This window comes from Anser anser (assembly GCF_964211835.1).
Source record: "Anser anser genome assembly, chromosome: 1".
Classification (NCBI taxonomy): Eukaryota; Metazoa; Chordata; class Aves; order Anseriformes; family Anatidae; genus Anser; species Anser anser.
In genome coordinates, this window is record NC_139720.1 from 27079133 (window position 1) to 27104096 (window position 24964).

The 24964-nt window shown below is 39.8% G+C and overlaps 1 protein-coding gene across 5 annotated transcripts in view; it reads right to left on the minus strand.

Annotated features, from left to right (window-relative positions):
* The window catches only part of ST7 (suppression of tumorigenicity 7), a 145950-nt gene that overhangs the window by 16035 nt on the left and 104951 nt on the right, over window positions 1–24964 (minus strand). For all 5 annotated transcript variants that reach the window (XM_083851155.1, XM_083851154.1, XM_083851156.1 and 2 more), the window contains exons 9-12: window positions 22014–22128; window positions 13561–13633; window positions 11856–11958; window positions 1041–1191 (exon numbers count right to left, since the gene is read on the minus strand). In XM_083851155.1, coding sequence (XP_083707281.1) covers window positions 1041–1191; window positions 11856–11958; window positions 13561–13633; window positions 22014–22128 — 442 coding nt within the window. The remainder of the gene's footprint in view (window positions 1–1040; window positions 1192–11855; window positions 11959–13560; window positions 13634–22013; window positions 22129–24964) is intronic.

Consider the following 24964-nt stretch of genomic DNA (forward strand, 5'->3'; position numbering starts at 1 on the left):
TTTCCTCAGGAAACATATACTGCAGATTAGGCAAGTTCAGGTCATTTAATACAGTGACTGAGACAGTAAGTCACTTTTAAGTTGTGTTTCAAGTGGTAAGTTCCTTTCTGTAGGAATTATCATAATGACAACCTGTACCTTTTCTAACAAACCTAAGTGAGAAGAGCAAATGGAGGAACGAAAAAAAATGGTGGTATGGTAACATATGAAAAGGCTGAAAGGAAGCAGAAGAAAGCAGTGCAGAAAAAAATGGACTGGATTACAGAAAGAAAAAATCATCATAAAAAAAGGCCACAAGGGCTTTTTCTAAATAGTCATTCTTAATTCCTTGGAACCTGAAAAGGACACATCAAAGACAGGATAAGATAATTTAGATGTGAAGGGTTAATATATGATCTTTGGAGATCATACACTCCAACCTCCTACTCAAAGCAGGGTCACCTTTCCAAGTTAGATCTGGCTTCTCAGGGCCACGTCCAGTTGAGCTCTGAGAAGCTCCAGGGATGGTGATCTCACCACCTATCAGCAACCTGTTCCAATGCATCACCACTTTCATTCTGAAAATATTTTTCTCATGTCTAGATTGAACTTCTCATGCTGCAACTTGTGTTTATTGCCTCTTGTCTTTTTGTTGTGCCCTTCTGAGAAGACTCTGGCTCTGTCTTACATATTTTCTTTCTACTGGGTGTCTGAAGACAGCAGCTGAATCCCCCTTACACCCACCAGAAGTCTTTTCCAAGATGGATAAAACCAGCTCCCCCAGTGTCTTTTCCTACATCGCATATTCCAGCTTCCCAAGCATTCTAGTGGTCCTCCACTGGATTCACTCCAGCTTGTCAATGCAAGATAAATAAATAAATAAAATAAAATAAAATACTGTCTTGCTTTATACTACACATTTCAAATAGTTCAGTGCTAGTGAGGATATAACTGACCTCCAAAAATTCCACATGCTATACTTCACAAAAATCTCTCATTTTCTCATGACATTCAATAAAAAATATTTGATTAGCTTCTTTGTAAGAAAAAGAATTACTTACTGCCTTCCCATGTACAGTGTAAGAGATTCAATGCTCCCTCTACCCTTTTCCAGTGTTGAAGATGAAAGAAAGCATATGCTATTGCTTCACTGTCCCCTCTCTTCAGAATATGTTCAGGGGGCAGAATTAAGCTTTTCATTTCTAGTAGATACTGCAATAAAAAAGCAGAGTACAATTATTTCAGGAGTAATAAAAAACACAAAAAGCTTCCTGCGATTCTACAATGCATACTGAAAGGTCTATTTCCCTAAAGCATTTTGTTTCATAAGTGTTTCATCAGATGCGTAACATCAGCAACTGCACTGGAAGATAATTACGGAATGATTCCCAAACACTAAGATACGCTGACAGATGGTTAATGTTTTGCTCTTCACTTGCAACAGGAGGACCATGAAGAATTTCAAACTGAAATGCCTCTCTTATCGAAGGGGAAGAAAAAAAAAGCTCTAAGTAGGAGAGAGACTCTAATTACAAGAGCTTTTTAATTAGAAATGTTCATAATGAAATGAAGACGACATTAAGCAGTTCGACGCACATAGTCATAGGCTGCACACAGGTAGCTTTACTGCATTACCATCCACAGGGTACGAGGTCTGTAAACATGCAGGGCTGGCAGCCATCTAAGTGGCTACCAACTATTTACAAAGAAATAAGGTTTACAAAATGTAACAAATATCAGATTTCCACACAAAAGAAAAAAAAGTACTTGATATTTAAGATTGCTACTCAAAATATTTATTGAAAATGGCATGAAAACGAAAAACACCGCTGGTCAAACCCACAAACAACTCTCCCAGTTAGTGCATCCCCTATAGCAGCAGGTGACTGAAACACACTGAGGGTTCATGCCACAGGAGAAGACAGAGGTCCTGAACGTTATTCAAGCAGGGGATCTTTCCTTATTCCCCAGCCCATGAGTTAGACCACTACCAGACCAGCAGACCACTACCAGACCAGCAGACGTTGCCTCGGCATTGGTGTTACTTCGTCCTGTTAGTGGAGGGGAAAGATAAATGGACGGGGGAGGATACATCCCCTGTTGGGAAGCTTTACGAGGAAAGGGATGACAGACAGAAGTCACAGGCTGCTGAATCAACTCCTGTCTGCCAGCTCTCCTCCACCAAGTACAACACTTCCCAGCTGAGCACTAATTTTGCTTCAATTGCATAGGGAAACTGTTGCTCGCCTCCAGGATGCCCAAGGGCAAACGCTCTGCCCGCTCGGCTATTTCATACAAGCGGCTACGGGTAGCACGTGAGTCACACAGCACATGGTCCATGGGCTTTGGATGAGTTACAGGAGATTGCTACTGTTGTCAGAAAGGAGGATGACTGCAGGTGAAGGAGGGAGTGAAGACGGCTGTTTCAGCCACTGGGACAGAAGTATAAGGATGTGAAACTACTGGAAAAAAAAAATCTACAATATTTACTAAGAGGCTGGCTTTTTTGGAGTGGAAAAAAAAATAGAGTCAAAGATAAGAAAAAGACTGCAGATTTTAGATAGGGAGGACAACAGTTTGGTGAAATTAAAGAGGGTACAAAAGAAAGTTATGGACAATCACCAGCAAAAAGAGAATAAGCACGCAGCCCCTCTACTTTAGATCAGTCTCTGTGCCTACATGTTGGTCTCTGCTTTGGTTGGGAAGGAGGAGGACTGCAGAATTAAGGACTGATAGAAAACGAGTGCAGGCACTTGCCAGAAGGTCGCTGTGACCCATCAGAGGTGACAGAGAGGTGTGGGTGATGGTACTCTCTTGGCTCGCCAAATACCGATTTCTGCAAATGGGAGACTTGCACGCTGGCTCAGCGATGCGTGAAAGAGGAACAAAAAGAGAGGGAAAGAAACAAATGAGGATTCAAAATCATCCTTGGAGAAAGGAAGAGGAAAGGCCCAAGAGGAAGGAGAATCAAGTGGCACAAGGTCCTGGAGGGCATCCTAGAGCTAGTCATCCCTTCGGCCAGAGGACGCCTGGAAGGAGCTAGACAAACAGGTAGGGGATTGAAAAGACCAAGGTCAGAGCAGAGAACTGACAACACCAGGAAACAGATAAGTAATTCAAAGGGAAAGAAAAATCACCCGTGTTTCTGATGCAGGTCACTGCAGGAGAAAAAAAATGAATTAGCAGTGGGAGTAACATGTGATATTGGATTTTCTCTAAAGCCGTTCAGAAAAATTAGAAGATCTGTGGAGCAGGTGGATTAGTGGAGGAAGCTGCAACCTAGTAAGCAGGACGGTCTGATGGGGGATTAAGAGTGGCAGGAAGAATGGAATAAAGACCTGACAAGGGAGCTGTCAAGCTTACAGAGATATAGGGAATGTTCTTGTTCACTGCCTGTATGAATTAGTCACCCCTCTAAAAGCCCAGGTCCTACCCATTAAACAGAATGGAATATGGTTGTGTGAGATGCAGACTGCTTGCTACCTGTTCTGTTCATTTAGAACATACCTCTCGCTTCTGTATTTTTTGCAAAAATAAGTGAGAAGTTCTCAATATTTAAATATTTCAGTCAAAGGGGAAAAAAAGCCATGTCACTATCTGTAGGGAAAGAAAGAACAGGAAGGGATGTCCTATCTCTAGGAGCATTAAGATGAAAACATGTTCTTTTGATTCTTATGTATTGCTTGTTAGCAGTGATTAAAAACAAATCAAGTGGAAATACCTGATGGTACGATGTGCCTTGACACTTGCAAATCATTCTTAGCCCTCACTCAGTTGTTTTACAACTACCTTTTCAGTCTTCATTTTTCTCAGTTTCAGAAAGACAAAACTATTCTTAAAAGTTCCTTGGGTCAAAAACGGGAGACACTCCTCCCTCATTACTCTATCACAGCCACACTTTCCCAAACAAGATGCCCATAATATGGCTTGGTGACATTCAGGACGGCTCACACAAAGTTGACGGATGGCTCAAGTCTCATTCAGGCCTTGTAATCGTTTTTGTTCTATGCACAGAGGTCAGGCCCACCTTTTGGGCATATAAGCTATCAACTAATTTACTCTGGAGGGATTGCCGGCAGGAATGCTGATTGTACCCAGCCCCAGACCGACCTCAGCTGGAACACTCTGTACATCAGGCACATCCAGAAACATAAAGATCAAATTCTACAGGAACACAACGGAGCTAAGCAAAAACATGGCAAGCCTGCTGCGTGAGAGAACACTTGAAAGCTTCCGTTTGTTTAACCTACCTATAGAGCAGAAATGGGTACCCAAAAGGTACCTAGCTGAAGGCTGAGCTTGATTACTATGAAGGAGGGATATGGCAGTCCGTGAAAATGAATGAATCTGATATCCTAGAATATGACATCTATTCCTGTGTTGCTGTATTTTCAAAGAGAATTCAAGGGCCCTGAGAGCCCTTCCACCTTCCTGGAGATTTCCTCAGAGAACTCGGGGTCTGCTTGCAGATAGCACAGCCAAGGCAGGCTCCATTTTTTGGGTGACTGCAGGCTACTGCCTCCCAGGTACTTGACAGACAGGACCGAGTCTCAGAAATCTGCCGGGTTTCTAGGGTTTCTAGCAGATTGTCACTGTGATGAACACAGTCCCCACAAACATTTTTTACTGGAGAAACAGGCAAATTCCAGTCAAATGAAATTAAATGAAATAAATTTTTCTTCAAAATCTGCCCGATCAGCTGCCAATTTACCATGTGAATCACAATCCTGATGGACTTCAACATGCAACAAAAATCTCCAGCTCTTGACAAGCCAAAGACATTTGATTTTGGTTCCCAAGTTGCTGCTATTGCACTTAAATCAAAGATGCTACACGAGACAGTCAGTCTTCTCTTTAACATCAAAGACTACAGGGTGGGAAATTGGCTGTTTATACCTAATTTCCAAAGGCCTCAGTCCAGAGCACAGACTTGTTCTTACAGGACTAATATAGACATAAGATCCTAGCATACCAGCGAAATTCATAGCACTGTGAACTCCAGCTGGCTTTACAAGAGAACAACCAACACCTCCTGAGAGATTCCTTATTCGCCTGTACCTCTCGATATACTGCCTGCCATGTGTGCACAACCATGATCCTACATTTAAAGCGATAAAAGTTCATCACCTTTTCAATACTTTGAATATAGAAGGAAGACAGGGAGGGGCTTTCTGTCATCCTGACAGGGCTCTGAACCCAAGCACGGTTCCTGTGCAAGGGAAGTCAAGTAACAGGCTAAATAGCTATAGTAAGCAAAGAGTTGTTAATCAGGGAGGAAATGGAGGTGGCAAGCCCTGCACATCTCCACCTGCACTTGTTTTTCAATGACAAATGAAGAGGTTTATCTAGAACAGGAAGTAATACACACCACCACCACCACTATGGGGTTATCATTTTCCTTTAAAAAAGGGATCAGCTTGGGGAAGACAATCTAGAAAATTTCAGCCAGACTGATCTAGCTGTGATCAAGGTACGAGTGAATACTGAAGTTGCCCAACTATTACTGTCACCAGCAGATAGCTCACCCAGCCCTTTTCCACTGCACTGTGTTGGTTTGAATTTTGTGTTGTTTTTTATTTGTTTGTTTCATGGACTTTCTCTTCCCTCATCCCATACTTCTTCCTGACAAAAACTACCTTTTAGGATTTCCAAGGGGAACAGGATGTACTTCCACAGAAGGCTTCTGGGCTGGCTACTTGATATTTTAATAACAAAAATCATGAGCTACAGCCACTCTGGACATACGTGGGAATGTACCTTTTAATGAGCATTTGGAGAACGACAATGGAAACTTGCAAGAGTGTTATTGTTGTTGTTATAATGCCTATAGGTGCAAACAGTGTGATAAGTGCTGTACAAGCACTTCATTGTGTACATGCAGTGTAATACGGGGAGTTTATATTTCTCTTACTTGAATTGATTGAATACATATTATTTCTTTCATAATACTGACAGCACTCTGCCTACTACTTCTCCTCTGCTGGGAGTGCTTTTAACATTCCAAATTAATGAACTACTTCAGTGCCCCATTATAAAATACATCAACTAATCTCAGGAAGGTTTTCCCTCAGTTCTGCGTCTTACCTCTGAAATTACAGCTCAGATTGCTCACAGGCAATAGTCACTGCACCTGTGACAGCATCCCCTCCAGGCCAGAACATCAGAATTTAACACTGTTTGAACAGGAACTCTTCCTCCCGGTGGGATGAGCAGCACAAGCTTAAAGCAAAGTTCCAAAATACTGGGTTCTGCATGCCCAGAGAAGCCAACTGTAGGTCACACTACAAGGTCTCATTGGATTGATGGTAATTAACAAGGTTGGCCTTTTTGCTGGAGATACAAAACAAATCACTGTCTCAGTGAGCAGCTAAAAGCTCTCTTAAACATGTCTGGAACAGTTTCTCTGCAATATCATGGGGTGTGCGGGACGGATTCCTTTCCCATCTGGTATATAAATTTGTTTGCATTATTTGTTTCTATTAGCAACTACAACTTACTAGAAACCACAGGAGCATTCAGAGACACAGTTCTCATTATAAAATAAATTACAACAAAGAAGATAAGAATGAAATGAGAAAGAATGAAAGGGAGAACAGGTAAATCTTTAAAAGTGTTCAAGTTAATGGTTGGTTATAATTTTTTAAGAAACAGTTTACTCACAAATGTGGCATTTCTTAAAGTATCATCAATATTTACAGTCTGAATGAATTGCAGTGAAGTTCAGCAGGTACCCTCTTTACATCAGTTCAGCCCCCTGCTTACATAGCCACCCCAGACAACTGTGTGCAGGGCACACATCTGGCTAAATTTTAACAATTAGATATAAGGACCACAATCTGTCCCTCTGACTTTACTGAACTTAAAAATGTTTGTGCCTTATAAACTACAGAAAAGATTTGGGTGGGAGGGGTGCGCTTTTCAGGGTGAGTTTGAGAAGAGGAAGCCTTGCAAATCGATTCAGAAAGGGTGTTCCGCAATTGAGGAACATCTTAGACACAGCTGTGGTATTTTATCAGCATTAACTTGAGATAGTTACATTGCAAAGAAGCGGGGAAGCTCCAACAATAACATATAAATAATACTGATGAAGTCTTCCGTGCATACGTACATACTTTTTCATATGCTCCATGACCTATGTACTCTCCATGACCGAGGATGTACTACTCTCTTTTCCATAAAAAACCCTCTGGAATACAATGATACCCCAACTGTGGCGATAAAAACTTTTTTGCCGTTGTTTAACTCTTAAATTTTTGAGCAGCACGTTGACAGTGTCAGCACATTTCCTTGGGACAAACACTCTACAGTGCCTGATGCTATACTAACACAAAGGTAGACCAGACCTTAGAATAGAATAGAATAGAATCTCGTTTAAGAAAGAGATGGCTTGAAAAAAAATCAGGCAAGTGGCCACAAACAAGCGATACAATTTGGTGTGATTCTTCTCTTAGTGGAACTCACAGCTCTTTGCTTTGTTCTCTTTCCTGCTGTACTGCTGACTTACATCTGCCACTGGTATGCTTTTCTTCTACTAAAAAGAAGCCTGAAAATATTCTGCCTGGTCACCTGCTTTCTCTTTACAAAGCCAATCTCTGCCAAGGTACAGAACTGCAGTTTGCTGTGTCTCAGCAACATAAACAAGACAAACTCTGTAGACAGAGGTAATACCTTCTATCAGACATTTTTCTGGTACAGTTTAAAAAATTAAGTGGCTTTCAAGCACAGATACCTTTTGATTACAGGTAAGATGTCTTCAGAATGAGAAATCATCATCAGTTGGACAATAGTTCAATTTTCACTGCAGTCAAGAAAGAAATCACTGCTGACATACCTAAGCTGGCCTTACACTACATAGCTGAGCTTCCAGAAACAGCACAGCCAGCTCAGCTGCCCAGCTTTCTGGATAGATTTGGCAAAATGCACGGAGCTCTGTATTGTCTTTGTTCACTAAAACCTAGTTCTGGTACCTCCACGTGTCACATCTTGTCTCCAGCATAATTCAAAAGCAATGACAATTTATCACCTGTAGCTGAGGCTTAATGGACTGATCTCTGGGAGGAAAACTGTCATCGAAACATACTATAAGAAATGGAAGAAGAGCCCTGTGTCAAAAGAAGATTAATTGCTGGAAAGGTGGCTGCCTGAAGAAAGATTACCAGCCTTAGTAGGTCTCTGTAAGAGGCACTTTTGTGTGGACACAAAATAAATGTGGAGTCATCCAGAATCAATGGAATTGGGTGCACCCCACAGAAACCAGCCAACATCTAAATGTTTGCTTTTCACTATCAGTGCTCAAGAATTCCCATATCTTCTAGAGAAGAATTCTGATTTTGTCCATTTACTTACACTAAGCAAATTCAATTAATAACTAAAAAATTGGTAAACAAAATTCCAAAGCCAGATTGCTTACTAGCCTTTTCTGTTTCCCTCCTCCTTTATGCAGGATGATCAGCCCTTTTGCATTCAAAATTCATTTTGCTTGTGATGAGTAAGAAATCTATTTAGTTATTAGAAAACTTTTTCAGTGTAAGAGTAACTGTTTTTCATTTTCTTTTGCCTACATCTTCACATGACATAAACACAGAGAGAATGCCCAGAACCATGCGTACACACTGGCTCCCATGTGGAAGACAGGTGCTTTTCCAGGGTTTCTCACCTCTACGTAAAGATGAGAATCTGGGACTTTCAGACTGTTCCTTCTTAAATAAGTGTTCCTACATCTTCAAATTACATTTGAAATAAAGTGTAAGAAGGAAAATCTGACCTCTGCAGTATCATTACGGAACACTGGACTGGTCTGGCCGTACATCTCCTAGAGAAAATCATCAGCGCTGTAGGAGTCTAATGGTTGTTTTACACCGACCTCTAACAGGTCAAAGGCAGACCCAGTCTCCCTTTGTTTCTAAGCCTAGCTCAGCAACACCTCTCTGCAAATTGTGTTCCATGCTCTCTCCTCATCTCAGAATCTCATTAACAAAAATCTGCTGTTTCCCGTTAAATGTCTCAAAAATGCATTTCTAGTAATAATCTTTTTTATGTGATGAATTTTAATGATCACACTGAAAATGGAAAATCTCCTTTTGAGACAAACCATAAATATATTGAACCATTTAATTTTTTTCCTCCTTAATAACGTAGGTCCTTTCAAGGCTTCTGCTGAGAACTTTGCAAATGCTTTCAGTAATATGTCAACATCATAATTTATTTCTTCCTCAGTCAGAACAAGAGACTCGTTAGCGTTAAAATGCTAAAGAAGCTTTGAAGACATATTAGCATTGTGGCACTGTTCAATTTCTTGTGATTTCTTTTTAGCTGCTTGCTACAGCTTATCTCTGTTTCTAGAGACTTCAATCATAATTGACCAGAAATTGAGGTGTACTATGCATACTCTGCATAAAATTATAATCACGGATATGTTATTGCTACCTTTATAGCCTTTAGCTAATAGCAAAGAGAATATGAGTGCAAAATCAGCAGAGCTGTATATTAGTCTGTATTAAAACTGGTTACGCTGTTTTAATGTCAAAATAAGAACAACAACAAAAAAAACACAACAAAGTCTGCTCCCATTAGTACCTCATTATCCTGGTAATCCATACTTTTCACAAAGATTTTTAATTTCAGAATGACAGCCTGTGAAATTCAAACTGAAGGAATCAGTTAACAATGTGAACTAGACTGAGGAACTTAAACGTGGACTGGACTTTTGTTAAATTAATAGTACAGAAAATAACATGAAATTTGCATTTCACACATGGGAGATGCTTGTTGGAAAGGGAATTTCAGCCTTTTATTGAACAGTCACCTAAACAGGAGTTGGTGAGTGAGACAAAGGTCACAAACCATGAATAGAAGCAACGATCTGCAAGCAAAGCAGCATCTTGAAGGTCTGGAAGTGCAGAGATTACAGGGGCAACTGCCACAATTTACAGTAAATTAGATTTTGCAATGGAAATCAAGTCAAAGAAAAGAAGGCTCTTAACTACGAACAGAAAAAGAACAAAAAAAAAAGGTAGTAATTAAAGATTTAGCCTTAGTTTCATGGTAGTGTTGAGCATGGGGGCAACAGCAGGATGGACCTTAAAAGAGTATTCAGAAGTGGAAACCATTGCAGCCAATTGTCTCCCCACCCCTGAGCAATGAAAGAACTGGCCCCAGAAACTGTCAGACTTGCACTACAAACTTGAAAGAGGAAGATCCCCATTCAAAATCAAGTGATCCAGTAATGAGAATAGTAAATGGAGTACCACGTATTTAAAGGAGGGAAATAATGTATATTAATGTGGATTTATTAGTACACAATCTGTTAAAAAAGATTTTGAAGGAAAGAATGATCAAAGGCATGGAGGTAAGTAGGCTACCAAGGAGAGCTCATGACAGACTAAATTGACATCTTTGCTTGGCAAGTTATCTATTTTTTTTAAACGAGGATATAATGTTTTAACTGGGCTTCAGTAAGAATTTGAAAAAGTTCATCCAGAACAAGACTGGATTAGAGAGGCAAACAAACAGCCAGGTAGAAGAGAGTACCAATGGCTGTGTTGGTTCAAGAATCATTGGGATGGAAGAGGATAAACAGAATTTCATAGGATATCCAAGAGCAGTTTTGGAACCAAATTTAAATATTTTCATTGTACAGCTTGCCACAAAAGTAGAAGATCAGCTAACAACACAAAGGGACTCATCTCACCTAAATCTAGTCTAAAAATCAGGCTTTTAATGGAAAATAGTTGCTCCTTTCATAGTCAACGCAGAAAGAAGCACCTCAGAGGAAAAGTCTGTCTAGAGATGTCTAACATAGTTCCTTCTTGCTACTGTTTGTCAAGGAAGTCTAGACAATTTTATTAAACAGCCTATCTTTCAGATAGCTAAATCATGCTATTTAGTGGATGGCATAACAGATATATCTCACAGAAAGAATACTTAATTCCTGAAATGCATGGGAACAAACTTTCTGAAATACATGCGTACACAAGGGAGAAGTTTTGAGTTTACCTTGACCAGACTTGGCGTTCAATTCTAGCTAATGAACAGTCTCCCTACATTTAAACACACACAAGCCTTCCACTCTCCAGCAAAGGCTGGTTGCTTTCACAGGGCAACACTGGTCCAAAGGAGGTTTGCAGGGTGAGGTTCAGAGGCAGATCTCTACGGGCCAAAAAGCATCTGCCTTCTAATTTGCCTTTACAGTGAACTTACAGACTGCAGGTGAGAAAATAATAAATTAGCCTTCAGTAGCCATGGGCAAGATTCTTGCTGCTGAGATACACATCTCGGGAGAGGATTAGGGAATTAAAACATAAATCGCTTTTCTTACTGATCTTTGTAGTTCTCAGTGATTCTTCATCTCTGAGCTATGTGTTCTCAGAGCTTGATGACAGAGTGCTGCATAAGGATTACTAATGCAACTTGTTTGAAGCATACTATGAACTCCAAATCTAAGTTTCTTTGTATGGCATATCAAAACCATATTCTTTTATGTAGTCATCAAAACAAAGAGAATATGCTACTTTAAACTAGAAGATACTTTATGGCTATTGTGCAAAGAATAATCTGTCCCTATATATAGTTCTGTCCTGCAGCATAGCATTTGGTGGTAAATACTACGACAATGCAGTATGCAATTGTTAGTCACACAGAGGACTCACTTTAGCTAAAATTTCAAGTTTTGAGGTCCAGAGTAGAAGACACTTTATGTGAAATACCAGAAGAAAAAAACTGTAGAGACTATCTATCAGCCTCTTTGCCCTCCCATTGTTTGCTCCCCTTTCTACAACTTCACGTGATAATCAAATACAAACAAAACAAAACAAAACAAAACAGGAGTTAGGACCTCAGCAGTTCTACAGCTACGACAGTGCTTTCTCCATACTCACTTTTGGCACATGTGGATTAAATTCTACTGCTCTGTGAATAGCTTCTACTGCATTCATCTCTGCAGTACTCAGCCCTCGCCTTGAGGCAGCCTCTGGAGAAAATCTAGAAAAGCAAAGGAACAAACACATTAGGTCAGAAATGCTAGTAAGAAAAAGGCAGAAAAAGAATCTAGATCATGGGCCCATGTAACCAAACTGAGTCAATTTCCTATGCTCTCCAAACTTCCATAGTAAGTGGAAACTCTAAGTGATCTATTACGTGAAGGCCAATGAAAATCCCAGCAGAAGTGGAAAGCATGTTTGCATCTAGTCAAGGCAGGAAGTCAGTTCAGTCAGATCTTTCTCTGTCACTAATCTAAATTTGTTCTAGATACCTTTCTAAGGGGCATATTCAAGGCTGAAGTTGCAGAAAAAAATAAAAGTAAAAAAACCCAATGCCAAATAATCGTTGGAGGGTTTCTATTAAAAACAGGTTTGGGGAGGTTTGAGGGAGGTTCCCAACCCAATGCCCCTGGGCCAGGCTGGGATGGAAGCACGATGCAGCAGCAGTAGCGGGTGGTCTACTGGCCGCAGCACCATTGAGGGTAGCATGCCCAAACTGCGGGCAATTCATCTGCCCCAGTGAATGAAAAACCAGACCATGCAATCTCTTTCTCACCTCACACCCCACGGCTAACTCCAGAGCTGTACTTGGCAGGCAGACACCACAGGGAAAGCTGTGACAACCTTAGCCCTGCCCTCCCAAGCTGGAGTCGCTGTGTAGGGAGGAAAGATGTTGCAGTAGGTACTGGCGATCTACAGGATAAAAAGAATGAAAGAAAATTACTTAGATCTTGATGTGTACATACACTTTAAAAGCAAAAACTGTCAGGATGTCAGTCAAGAAAACGGCTTTCCACTCTACTTGCTTTCCAACTTTAGGGAGGCATTTGACCCTCAGGTGCACGGACACAACTCCTGCCTGGGATTTGTGTAAAAGCATCTGAGAGCAGAACTGGGATCTTTGGGCTCCATCTCACAAGGAGCTGAGCACCTTTTTGGAGTGGGCCAGCGCCCTCAAGTCCACAGATATCAAGTAGATGTGCTCAGCACCTTGGAAGGTTGAGACCCAAGAGATAGCCATAACAGGAATGAGCAGATATTTGTGTGTCTAAAAATATGAAATTATCTACCTCTCAGAATCCCTGACATGGTAATGCTAAATCCACCTGCCACTATTTAAGCAGTCTTCTCACAGCATTTGTAAAATGACATTGTTACCAGTGTATCCACATGCATTTATTACCTTTTTGAGGTCAGGTTTATATAAAGTTGAAGAGGTTGAGCCACACACCACCTTTCAGTTGAATCTTCTTTATACTACCCAGGAAGCCAAGGCTCCCCCAGACAGTATACGTTACAGGATCTTTTAGTTACACCTTCATTATACTAGCTAGGAAGCCAAAGCTCACCCAGATAGTATACATAAATATGAAAAAAGAATTGAATTTAGGCTATTTCTCTTTTCTTCTTCCGTAATATTTGAACTGCAATGTTTGATCACTGCAATTTTTCTTCTTAGATATAAATTAATTTTGTGAATTTAATGCAGGACTGAATTCTCCTGCTAACCCAGCAGATTGTTAGGGTGTGGGCTCAGCAGATCACCTAAGAGAAATCTTGAGTTAAATCAGGAATTTTGTTGGAGAGGTTCTTATGCACTTACTTGTCAGAGACAGCTCTGGCTTTGAGCAATGCAGCTGTGTAACATATTGTTGCTGATTTTGGTAAGCTTATATCTGTTGAAAAGAAAGAAAAAAGTGAACATCTGAGCCCTTAAAAGTCTGCAGAAAAAAGTGTTTGATCGATACTTCATCAAAGTATGCATGGGATGCGCAAAATTATTAAGTGAATACAGAGTACATTCTGATCTCACAACTTGCACTCTCATGTTACATCAATTTTAAATTTCCACCCAAGTAAAATATACAGGCTTTAAAACCTGTGTTAATGACCACAGGAACTGCCATTTAATCATCAACTGGTTCATTAGAGAACTAATTCAAAGAGTGCAATTATGGAGATACAGGGAAAAAAATCATTACATTGTACATAAAAGTAACCTGGAAAATGTGATTTTTTTCCAGTTTATGAAATGTTTAAGAAATAGCTGAGGGCTATCTTATTCCTTCCTCTTGTTTTCACTAGAAGCAGTTGTTTAATATGAATACAAGGCAGCTACACAAGTTAAGACAGATATTTAAGTAATAATGGATTTGACATGCAAGCAAACAACTATTAGATTCACTGCAGTTAAAGATCAAGAGTACAATTAAGGTGTTTTGCCTCTTACGGAAATCTTGAACCAAAATGTTCACCAGACAGCCTCGAGCCATTTTATGCTGTCCCAGATATGCAAAGCAGCCATACACCTGACTTAACCCATTGGTTCAACTTTATACCTGTTCTCTACCAGCAGATTGGCACCAAGCATCCAAAGGGTAGAGATAAATGCTGCTTAACAGATTTCATCCATAGATTTGTTCCCCCTCTATAGAGAATTGACTTCCACACTAGTAATCTACCTAGCAGACATATTATCTAGTGACTGAAATATTCCAGCATTAGAGTGTAAAGATTACACTTAAATAAACAAAAACAAAACCAAAAACCTAAGGGCTGGATTCTGCATACAGCACACTGTCTACTACCGTAAGTAAATCCCAATGAAGTAGTAAGATATAAAAAGCATTATGGCCCAGAAAAAATATACAGCTTCCACTAGTAAGTATCAAAAATAAACAGTGCAGTAAACACAAGGCACTGGACTACGCCCACTGCAAGAGTGGAGAGTTAATAATTAGACTATTGTTCTCAGAAACTATCTATCCCTCAGTTTGTCATTAAGAGTGAGATGTAGTGAGCATGTTGGATACTCCCCTACAATATATTCCAACTCTGATTTCACTGGATTGTGCAACTGTAGCAAGTAAAGTAATTAAAATCAACAGCATGCAGAACAGACTAGGTGATGCATATCTGAATTGCTACAATAATAGAAGCTAGCTACAAACACACATTTGAGCACACCTTCAGTGACAAGAAGAGAAAATATTTCTAAGCACCTCCAATAACCCTGCTTATACCAGGTTCTCCTTAGCATTAGGAGTTAAAAGCCGTTTCCAGTAAACAAAAGTGGTGTTCTACAGAACATACCAGTCTCTGTCCTCTAGTTAAAGGCTTGTTTTCAATCATAAATGGATTGGAAGGTAGAGTATCTTTCTGAATGCAAAAGAAAAACAACAAAACAATGACCTGCAGTCATTTCTGTGGGTTTGATTTGGTCAGTAGAATACTGTATTTTCCCCTGATCTGTATAGTGTTTTTCTGGGCCACCAAGTCATCTTTCTCTCACAGGAAATATTTTCCCTTCCATCAGTTCAAATCTAGCAATGTCTGTTGAGGATTGGACATCTACAAAATTTTGTATGAATGATGCAGAACAAGAGGTAGATCTGCTGCTATTCAGAAATCCCTAGAAATTTTCCCATGCAAACTACCCTTATAAAAAAAGAAGCAAGAAGAGAATGCTTGTCCTACTTTGAGTAACAGAGTAAGAGCACTTTAAGGAGCTGAAAACTAGAAGGAATCAAGAGGTCTAGCATATGCAATGGATGCAGCAGAGGAAAACCAGTTGTTATGAAAGCTGAATGCCCTATTTCAACAAAGGAAGCAGGTATGCCAGCAAAACACAGAATGACAGGAAGAACATGGCATTCCGTCACTAATACACAATCCATGAGGTTAAGCAATGAGACTACTCTACACAACAAAAGTCACACCACATGTGTAATGGCTAGCTTCCACATCAGATCATTGATTCCTGAAGGGTGAATGTTCAGTGGAAGTGACACGGACCAAGCTGTGAGGAGTACAATTCTAGGATAAGAGCTTAAGATATCATACAGTAGGAGGAACCGAGCTTGATGTGAGGTTAAATATATTAAACAAAACACTACATCACAAAACAAGGTCTTCTACTAGGAAGTAGGTGCTCCTAGGCTGGAAACAGCTTAGGGAAGTCTGTGCATACAGATTTCAGGATGATGTATTGTAAGGTGCTGGCATCTACACAGCAGGGAAATGTGGCGAGGTCAGGTAAGGCTTAGGTACACCACCTGAGTCATTCCTGCAGAAGCAATGGGATTTTTCAAGAGAATGTTGTGTTCAAATCTCATCACCCATGTTCAAGATCAACAAAAGTAAACAAAAAGACTGTGAATTGGTTTTGTAACAATCCAAATGAAATATGGCTTGAGAGATGATACAACTATTTCCTATGCATACCCACAGAGAACACCAGGAAAGGGGAAGGGCTGTTTAATTGAAGGACAATGTTGGCACAAGAATAAACAGTCCAACATTAAATTTAGGCTGGGGATTAAAAGAAAGTTTTAAGACATGAAGTTTGGAGACAGATTTCCAGGTAGAATAACGGGGCAAACAAAATCGCTAGTTTTGTTTAATAGCTTGCCCAGCTCACAGAAAGGGTAATCTGTAGTAAATACATCAGCAGGGAACCTGACTTACCCAGGAGGGCTCTTCCACTACTAGGCTCCTAATAAGCAAGCAGCAATTATTTGAGGATAATACCTACAGTCCCTTGGCAGTGGAAGAAATGCACACAAATGTTCGTGTTTATGTTGCTGTGGAGATAGTGATCACCCTCAGTAGGTCCATGCTGCTTCCCTCCTGCTTTTTGCTTGCCCCATATTAGGCTGTAAGGATTCAGTTCTTCTATATCCTAGCCTGATCACTACGATACTTTAAAACCTTCATATAATTTAGGCTTCATTTCCTCATCTGGACCTTCATATTTTATAAAACAGCATAAAACAATTATGTCTGGTTATAACTTGAATTTAGCAAGGGAATCAAGTCTAAACTTATTGTAGGAGATAAGTCCTCTGTCAGGAAGGTTTTCATAGATGAGTGTGTCCAGCTCACTGAGCCATCTGGCAAAATATCTTCACATATACTGTTTCCCACCCTCCTATGATTACTTGTGGAGTTCCCACAATTTGCAAAAATATGCAACTGCTATTCTGTTCTCAAAACTGTCAGGATATTTTTGCTTAGTAAGAACTGATATGACAGTCTAAAAAGGCTCTCCCTTCTTTATTGCTCGTATCTTTAAACAGAATACAAAATAGTTGAAATTTAATTAACAGTCATTTTCTTTGGAGTAGCCCCAGAGAGCTATTGGAAGGGCTGGGAAAGCGAATTCTTACTGGTTATTTGCGTTGCAAGTGATTGCATTTGAGGATGAATTAATGGAGGATGCTATGGATAGGGATTTGCAACCATATTATCACTAATTCTGTGATTTGTGGTATCCAGAGTATGCCATACATCATCTAAATAGATCATGGGATTTCTTATTCTCATAAAATAGCAACTAAACCAAGAAATGATGAATCCGCGTGTAGACTGGTGCAACATCCCCTATCCAAGTCATCAGAAAGCCCTACATGTGAAAACATGCGCATGTTGCAATTCCTTTAGTTATTAATAAATGGGAAATCTAAGTGACTGATCAGAAACTACTCCCTTTTTTGACCCAAAAGGACTTGTTATTTCCAAGTCAGCAGTGAAGATTCCTACAGGTTTAACTTTAGATAGGTGACTAGTCTTATCAACATTAATAGGATCAAAAATATTTGCTGAAATAAGCTGTAGATCTGGGGCCACAATCTGTACAGTAAGATCTTTTCAGTCAAACTGCTAGTTCTTCTGCATACAGCACTAAAGAGAGACTACATTTAAGGTACCAGATTAACTCACATATTTCTAAACATGCAACCTTTAAGGATGCCAACAAACTGGAAAATTTATGAGAAGACATTAAAAAAAAAGATAGAATACAGGACATGCAATGGTTTGGTCTGATTTTCTCTCCCTCAGCCCGTGTATTGACTCCAGTGTTTAAGGGATAGGCCAACACTTGCCTTGTCAGCACAGAACTCCCCCAGTTCTCTGCACCTGCAGACTAGATTATCATCTCGTTCACAGGTGGAAGGAGGAACTGCTTACGGGAAAGACTGAAAGTGGTCTAATACATTAATATGTGCTGGCCGGATCAGTGATGACAGAAGAGAGATGCAGTCATCTATAAAGATACAAACATTGTGGAAGAAAGAGAATTAAGCTGATACAAATGGTTAAAGTGAGAGTAACAGGATGGAATTCAATAATGGAAAATATGAACTGAACATCGGGGGAAAAACACTTTGTCAGAAAGATCTACTGTCCTGTGGTATTATCTCCCACAAGAACAGTCATTGCTTGAGCCCTTTTTCCACAAGACATGGTAGAAAATATGTTGGAGGGAGCAAAACTATGAACACAATGACCTAACGCTTACTTTGTGCTTGTAACACAAAGCAGTTCTGCTTTTCTGTAGTTTTGACATTTCTTCCTCACTGGTGGAAGACCCCAAAATCAAACACACTGACTGTGCATGGTAAGGCCTGGGCTTTGGTCCCCTGGTAGGATGGGAAAAACATTTCAGCAAAAACGAAGGGTGTTTAATTTTACTACGAGCACAGCTAGTGCTGCAACTGTTCAGATATGGACATATTTTGAGGGTTACTGCTGGTTGTAAACGTGTCATTGCTGAGATGAACATCGCAGGGACCAGACCTGTGTCAACCCCTTTGATTTGACTGAGTTTAATCCTAAATGCATCTAAAGGGGAAGGAACCTTTTCTCTTACAGAAGATTAGAAAGAGCAAGATCAGTACAATTAGTTTAGACAATTAGTTTAGACTTTTTGTGTTGTTGCACAAGCTGGAGAAACAAACAAAACAAAACAAAACATAGAATCATGTGGAGGAAAAAAAAAGAGACCAGATGGTATGAACAGACACAGAATTGAGGCAAATATACACAAAAGCCCCAGAGACCATAGCTGAAGACTCCATGTGATTAGTTGATCCATCTACAACTATCTACGAAAGGAATGCCTTTAAGTTAGATTAGACGTTAGGAGGAAATTCTTCACTCAGAGGGTGGTGAGGCACAGGAACAGGTTGCCCAGAGAGGTTGTGGATACCCCATCCCTGGAGGTGTTCAAAGCCAGGCTGGATGGGGCCCTGGCAAACCTGATTTAGTAGGTGGCATCCCTGCCTATGGCAGAGGGGTTGGAACTAGATGATCTTTGAGGTCCCTTCCAACCCAAGCCATTCTATGATATGATTCTAAGTTCAATGTAAGTAGAATCTACATATTTCATATGCTGTAAGGACAAGAAGTTGGACAGAGGGAGACTGAAGAACGGAGAGTAACTCTGAATGGGATGCATTTTAGAAAACTGATTTTTCTACATTAACTGTTAACAAATAAGAATATGATCAATACCCATCCACCATGCACGTTCCAAGACAAAGATTATTGTTTCTAATTGTGTCTTTTTTAAAAAAGGTTTGCATTTTGATTTGACACTAACTTAGAGTAGGATTCTTTGAAGTAAGCAGTTACCAGATAAAAGTGTAACAGCATTGCGCAGAATGAGATCTTTTGCATAACAAAAAAAAATCAATCAATCAAAAAAACACAAAAAAAAACACAAAAAACCACCAAACACCTTATTTCTATGTATCATATGGTCTAAATTCTCTTCTCAAGTTAGCTCTGAATTCAGGCCTGTCTACATGGTAACATGGTCCTTCTCCTTCTTTGGAAGGGGTAAGTGAAAGGAGAATCTGTGTAAGGTGTTCCTCCTGCAAACCAGAAAGTTTACAGTCTCACTATAAAGTAAGACAGTGACATTTATTACAAAAAAAAAAAAAAAGAAACCAAGGAGATCTTCGGGGAGGGATCATTGTGTCACTACAACTAAATAAACAGGCCTCCAACCTTTTTTAATTTGACTTTCAATTACCAGAAAGGTCTGAGTTTTCACATAGTACCCAGGTTACCAGAGAATAACAATCAAAGGAACTGGCTGCCCGGGGAAGTTAATAAATCGTTTGCTCTAAGCATCACAACAAGCAGACCTACTCCACTGAAAAACAATCGATTTAAAAAGTAAGGATATAGGAGCAGATAAACTTTATCTGTTATGAATACCAGAAGCTTATTCCATTAAGAACAGTCTCTTCAGCAGCCATAACTATTTCTGCTGTAAATAACATGGATACATGTCAAATCAGAGCCAAGACTCCTTTTAGAATTCAACAGTATTTAGGTCATCTGCACTCTATTGACAGGCACTGAACTCTGAAACCATAATGATGTAGCTCAGCAACAGCGCATGACTTCCCACTAATGAGGCCCTTTTTCCATGAATAATGAGTATAGACATCAGCTCTGTTGCCAGGTACATAATATAAACACTATTTAACACACAGCTTTTAGTAAAGCAGTGTGTCTGCTTGCAGAGGCTGAGGTTTTGCACAATGCAATCCAACTTTTTAGCCCAGGGTGGGGGCAGGCTGCTCAAGGAAATAATTTGTTCATATGTTATCAAAATACAATAAATCAGGTTTGGTCTCAGTCAAAAAAAGGCAGTGGAGTGGAACCAACAGAAACTGCAGATAGGAAAGTATAAATGAGTTCATTGTTTTATAATCCAATAAATCTTACAACACATGAAGCTGATGAGTTCTAAAATGAGCTGAGACTCCCTGAGATGAGTCTTCTGAGACTCATGAGCTGTAAGAGTCATACTGGTTAAGCCTGTGCTTGTGGAGTCCTTGCGCATACCTAGCATATACACACACCTTTCTTTATATATGGCAAAAAATGAGTTGAAAATGCATAGGCTCAAACAGATGAAGTAAAAAGAGTTTCATTTTGAAAAGCCACATCTGTTATACTTCTGACCTCAGTTTTGATTATATCAGATGCTTTTGAGAAAAAAAATGCACCTTCAAGTTTTAGCATCTTCAAAGTGCCACCACAGTATTGTTTAAACCTAGAGATCAGAGCATCAGTATGAAAAAGCAGAGTTGGCACAGGAGTTTAATCTGAGATTTGGGAGGCTTGATTTAATTCCCTGTTCCGCCACAGGTCTGCTATTTCCCAGTTATTAGTAGATAACTACATTAAAGACAAGGATGTGCTAAAGTCCCATGGTGCCTGAAGCCATAGTGAGAAGCTTCTGTCTCCATGGGCTTTTATACTTTTCTGCTTTTTGGCACCTAGGCAAAGAGAACAAAGCTGAACAAAAACAAGACAGAAGCCACAGAGAAAAGTGTAGCTGGAAAAGATGTAAGTGGTAAGACAGGAGGTGTAAAGTGGGTGAGGAGATGTATGATGACCATCACTGCCCTGAAAACCAGAGTGGGACAGCTAGTTAGGTGAGGCAGAAAAATGGATTTGGGAGTGAATGGTACTGGCTGAAACAGGAGTCTCTGGTAGGAACTGGGAGCAAAAGAAAGCTGAAATTGTGCAAAACAGAAGTAGAAGGAAGTTCAGTAGACAAGTGGGACAGAAGATCAACTAGGGATAGGCTGGAAAGGACGCGAAGTCTACTCAAAGACTCAAGAGAAAGTGGCCAAAGCTCTGTGTTTACTGGTTCCAGTGCCCACACTGGTAGCCATGCATGCAAACAGTACCTCAAATGACCTCCATTCACCACTTCAAAAACTTTTGAAGTTACAAGCCTTAAAATCTCTGCTTAAGTAACACTAGAAAAGCTATAAGATCTAGTAATTAAGAACATTTTAAAGGCAACAAGATAAAGCTAGAGAAATAGTTAAGAAATATAAAAATTTAGGCTTTTTCACTGAATTCAGCCATTTGGTTCATGCATACTCCAATCCTTTCTTCAGACAAAGTTTGAATAACATGTAGTTATTCATGAGTCTACAGAAAGAGTCTACAGAACCAAAACAGTCATTCTTTAAACATCAACAGAAAGCGAAGAAAGTGCTGAAGAGCTATGAATAAGTGAATTCCATTACTCTGTACAGAGAATGAAGCAGGGTTTGCAGAAAAAAACAACACAGTATGTAATCTCTGGACTAAGGACTGTGTAAGGGGATTTATGATGCTAGTGCAAGTCACCTTAGTTACAATATTTCCTAAGTTTTAAAGTTTGACTTTCTAAAGTTTGACCAAAACATTGCTTTTCTGAGTACTGTATAGAAAAAATATAAATACATATGGACTTACCATCATACTTTGCTAAGACTGCCTGAACATCTGCATATGCTTGCAGTTCCAACAAAGCTTCTAGCAGGTTTTCATGGATATTGAACATGCTGAGCAGAGGAAACTCCTTCATCAACTAAAATCAATAACATATGAAAGGGTTAGATTATTAACATGGAAAATGGTTTCATGTTCAAAATGCACCAACACTAAGTTAAAACCCTTCAGTTCCCCACATTCCTGACTCTTTCCCAGAGTTCACTATTATCTCAGAAATTTCTGAGCTGTAAACAAACACTGGGTCGGGTTTCTTGACAAAATATGCTTAGCATAGGATGCATTTAATCCTTTAATCAGGTGTACAGGAACAGGAATACTCTAACAAGCCATGTAAAGAAAATCATTCCAGGTCAGCCTTGGTCTATTTGACAATATTAAGTTGGATATGAAAACTCTGTCAATTAATAAACATACTTTTGAAGATATAGAGAAACTGATGAGAACCACCAAATCTTAATCTCACAAACAGAGAACAGGATGGAAACAAGAATGGTGAAGATTCACCAGGAATTTTAGAAGATAAGAAACAGGAAATGCCTGTAGCTTCTTCCCTCTTTAAGGAAGAGGCTCTAACAGGTTATCAGATGTGCAAAGTGCAGAGAAATTCTTCCTTGTACATTAAATTTTTGCCTGACACACGTTAATGTAAGAAATAATCTGTCCTTACGGGAGAAGTCTGTCTAAATTTGGCTCTCTGGATAGCACTGACTTTGTTGCAATTTGAGGATTATTGAAGTATCAAAAATGCAAGGACAGGAGTGTTTTGTATAACTGATGATACAAATTTCTGGTGAGAACCATGACCACTGAGACAGCAGCTGATTCACTGAATTTGTGATTCTAGTGGGATAGGGATGGTCATAAAGCTCCCAGTTTAAATGGATGGAGCTGAACCTGTGAAGAACACACATAAAAAAAGAAGCTGTATAGTTTACAGGCTTTCCTTCTTCTCCGGTTTTCCAAAAAAAGGACCACAGGTCTTGGTGCTTATCTAGATAAAAAATTTGACCATAAAAATAAAAAGTTTAAGTCTTTGCTCATGAAGAAAAATAACTGCAGGTGAAAATTCACATAGCTGGATTCATCAGTTATGGATCCAGCATGGCATCTACTTCTTCTCATTCTTGTCCTTACTGACTGTTGCATATTTAACAGTCGAAGCTACTACTTGGAAGGAAAAAGCATGACAGAATCTAGCCCTACGTAAAAAGTGATTTAAAGTTCAGAATGAACATATTGCAAACAACCCCCTTCAAGGGATTAAGAAAGATTATCCCTCTTCATTGGGAATGAATAATGGCTGGCAGGAAAACCTTCCCTCCACGAGCGAAGAAAAGGGAAGAGAGCTGCAGCCAGTTACAGATGTACTGTGGCCAGTAAAAGTTCCTACTCTGGTTCTATTTCTCACTGACATCACTCACTGCTTTTTATTTTATTTTTTTTCAGCTTTAATTAGGTTCTGTCAGAGTGGTAAACCTTGCCTGAGACAGCAGCAGAAGAAAGGTCACTGTCGGGACTACTAGGCCTCCAAACAGACACGTGTTAATGAAGGTTTAATCTGGGAAGGGTTGAAAGTTAAGAAGTCCAACTGAGTCAAAGTGAACTCAGTTGATACTGTGGTTACAAAAATAAAACACCTCTAACTAGCCACTCAGCTGTTCTAACACTGACTGTGCACAAATGACAATACATTTGCTATAAATAAAAATAAATAAATAAATAAGAGGAGAGGACATGAGCTCAGTTTTCTGTCATCCCTGGATGGACAACATACAGCTTTTACTGCGAATAATTTTCACAGTACAAATGTGTTTTTTGAGAAGCGTCCCAGATAGTAACGCCACTTAGATGGAAGTGTATTACGACAGGTCATCTTTTAGGCCCCAGAGTGTGGGGAAACACCGGGGAAGAGAAAAAAAATGCCACAGAGGTTGCAACATTGGCCTGCTGGACGTTGAGGGCAGGCCAAACACTGCGTCACGCTGAGGAGCAGTGGAGAGCCGAGGGCCAGCTCCCCTCTCCTCCCCAGCAGGCCGGACGGAGGCTGCCTCACGCCCCACACCGAGGGGTAAAGATGGGCACCCTGTCCGTGAGCAGGGGAAGGAGAACGCACCCTCCAGTTCCCCAGGCCCTTACAGCACTGGGCTCTTCTCTGGCCTCCGGTTTAAGGAGACACATGGCTCCCTTTGCACCTAACTATGAATTTTCTGTGATGTTAGAGACTAACGTTGGCCAAGTTGTCCAATGATCAATTTTCATTCTCTTTACATCTTTACTGTAACAGACAAATTTTAGTGCCAACCACACTGCACTTAGAGACAAGACCAAAGCTCTACTGTCATCTTTCTCCATTCCTTAAGACCTCAAGAGACAGCCATCAAATTCAGCACTTGAGGTTTCTCACCAAAGCAACTGTACCTTCTTACCTAAATACTGCTTAGGACTAAAAATTGCATTGTAAAATTCTAATTATTGGACTCTCACCCAGTATACAGAGCTGTACTCCTCTGAGCTAAGCTTGCTTTCATACCATATCAAAACCAACATAACATGGCCATGAATGTATTATCTTACAACACAAGACATTTAAACAGATATCAAATACATCATACCAAACACATGCTCACAAGGATTTTACTTTGAACTTGTCAAAATAATTTCTAGTGGCTGCATCAGCCCATATTCTGTTCCAACTGCTCTGCACATTTGGGGAGGAACACATACATACACAGAAAGTGGAACTGCTTCTGTTGAAAGATTCATTAGCTGTACTGAAGATACACAGGAATGGCAGCTTTTGCAGATAATTAATAATTTTTAATTGATTAATTTAAAGATAAAAAATATTTTGGGAGTACAAGTTTGCAGAAGAAGTCTGGAAATAAGTCTGACACAATCAGGTATCTTATCAC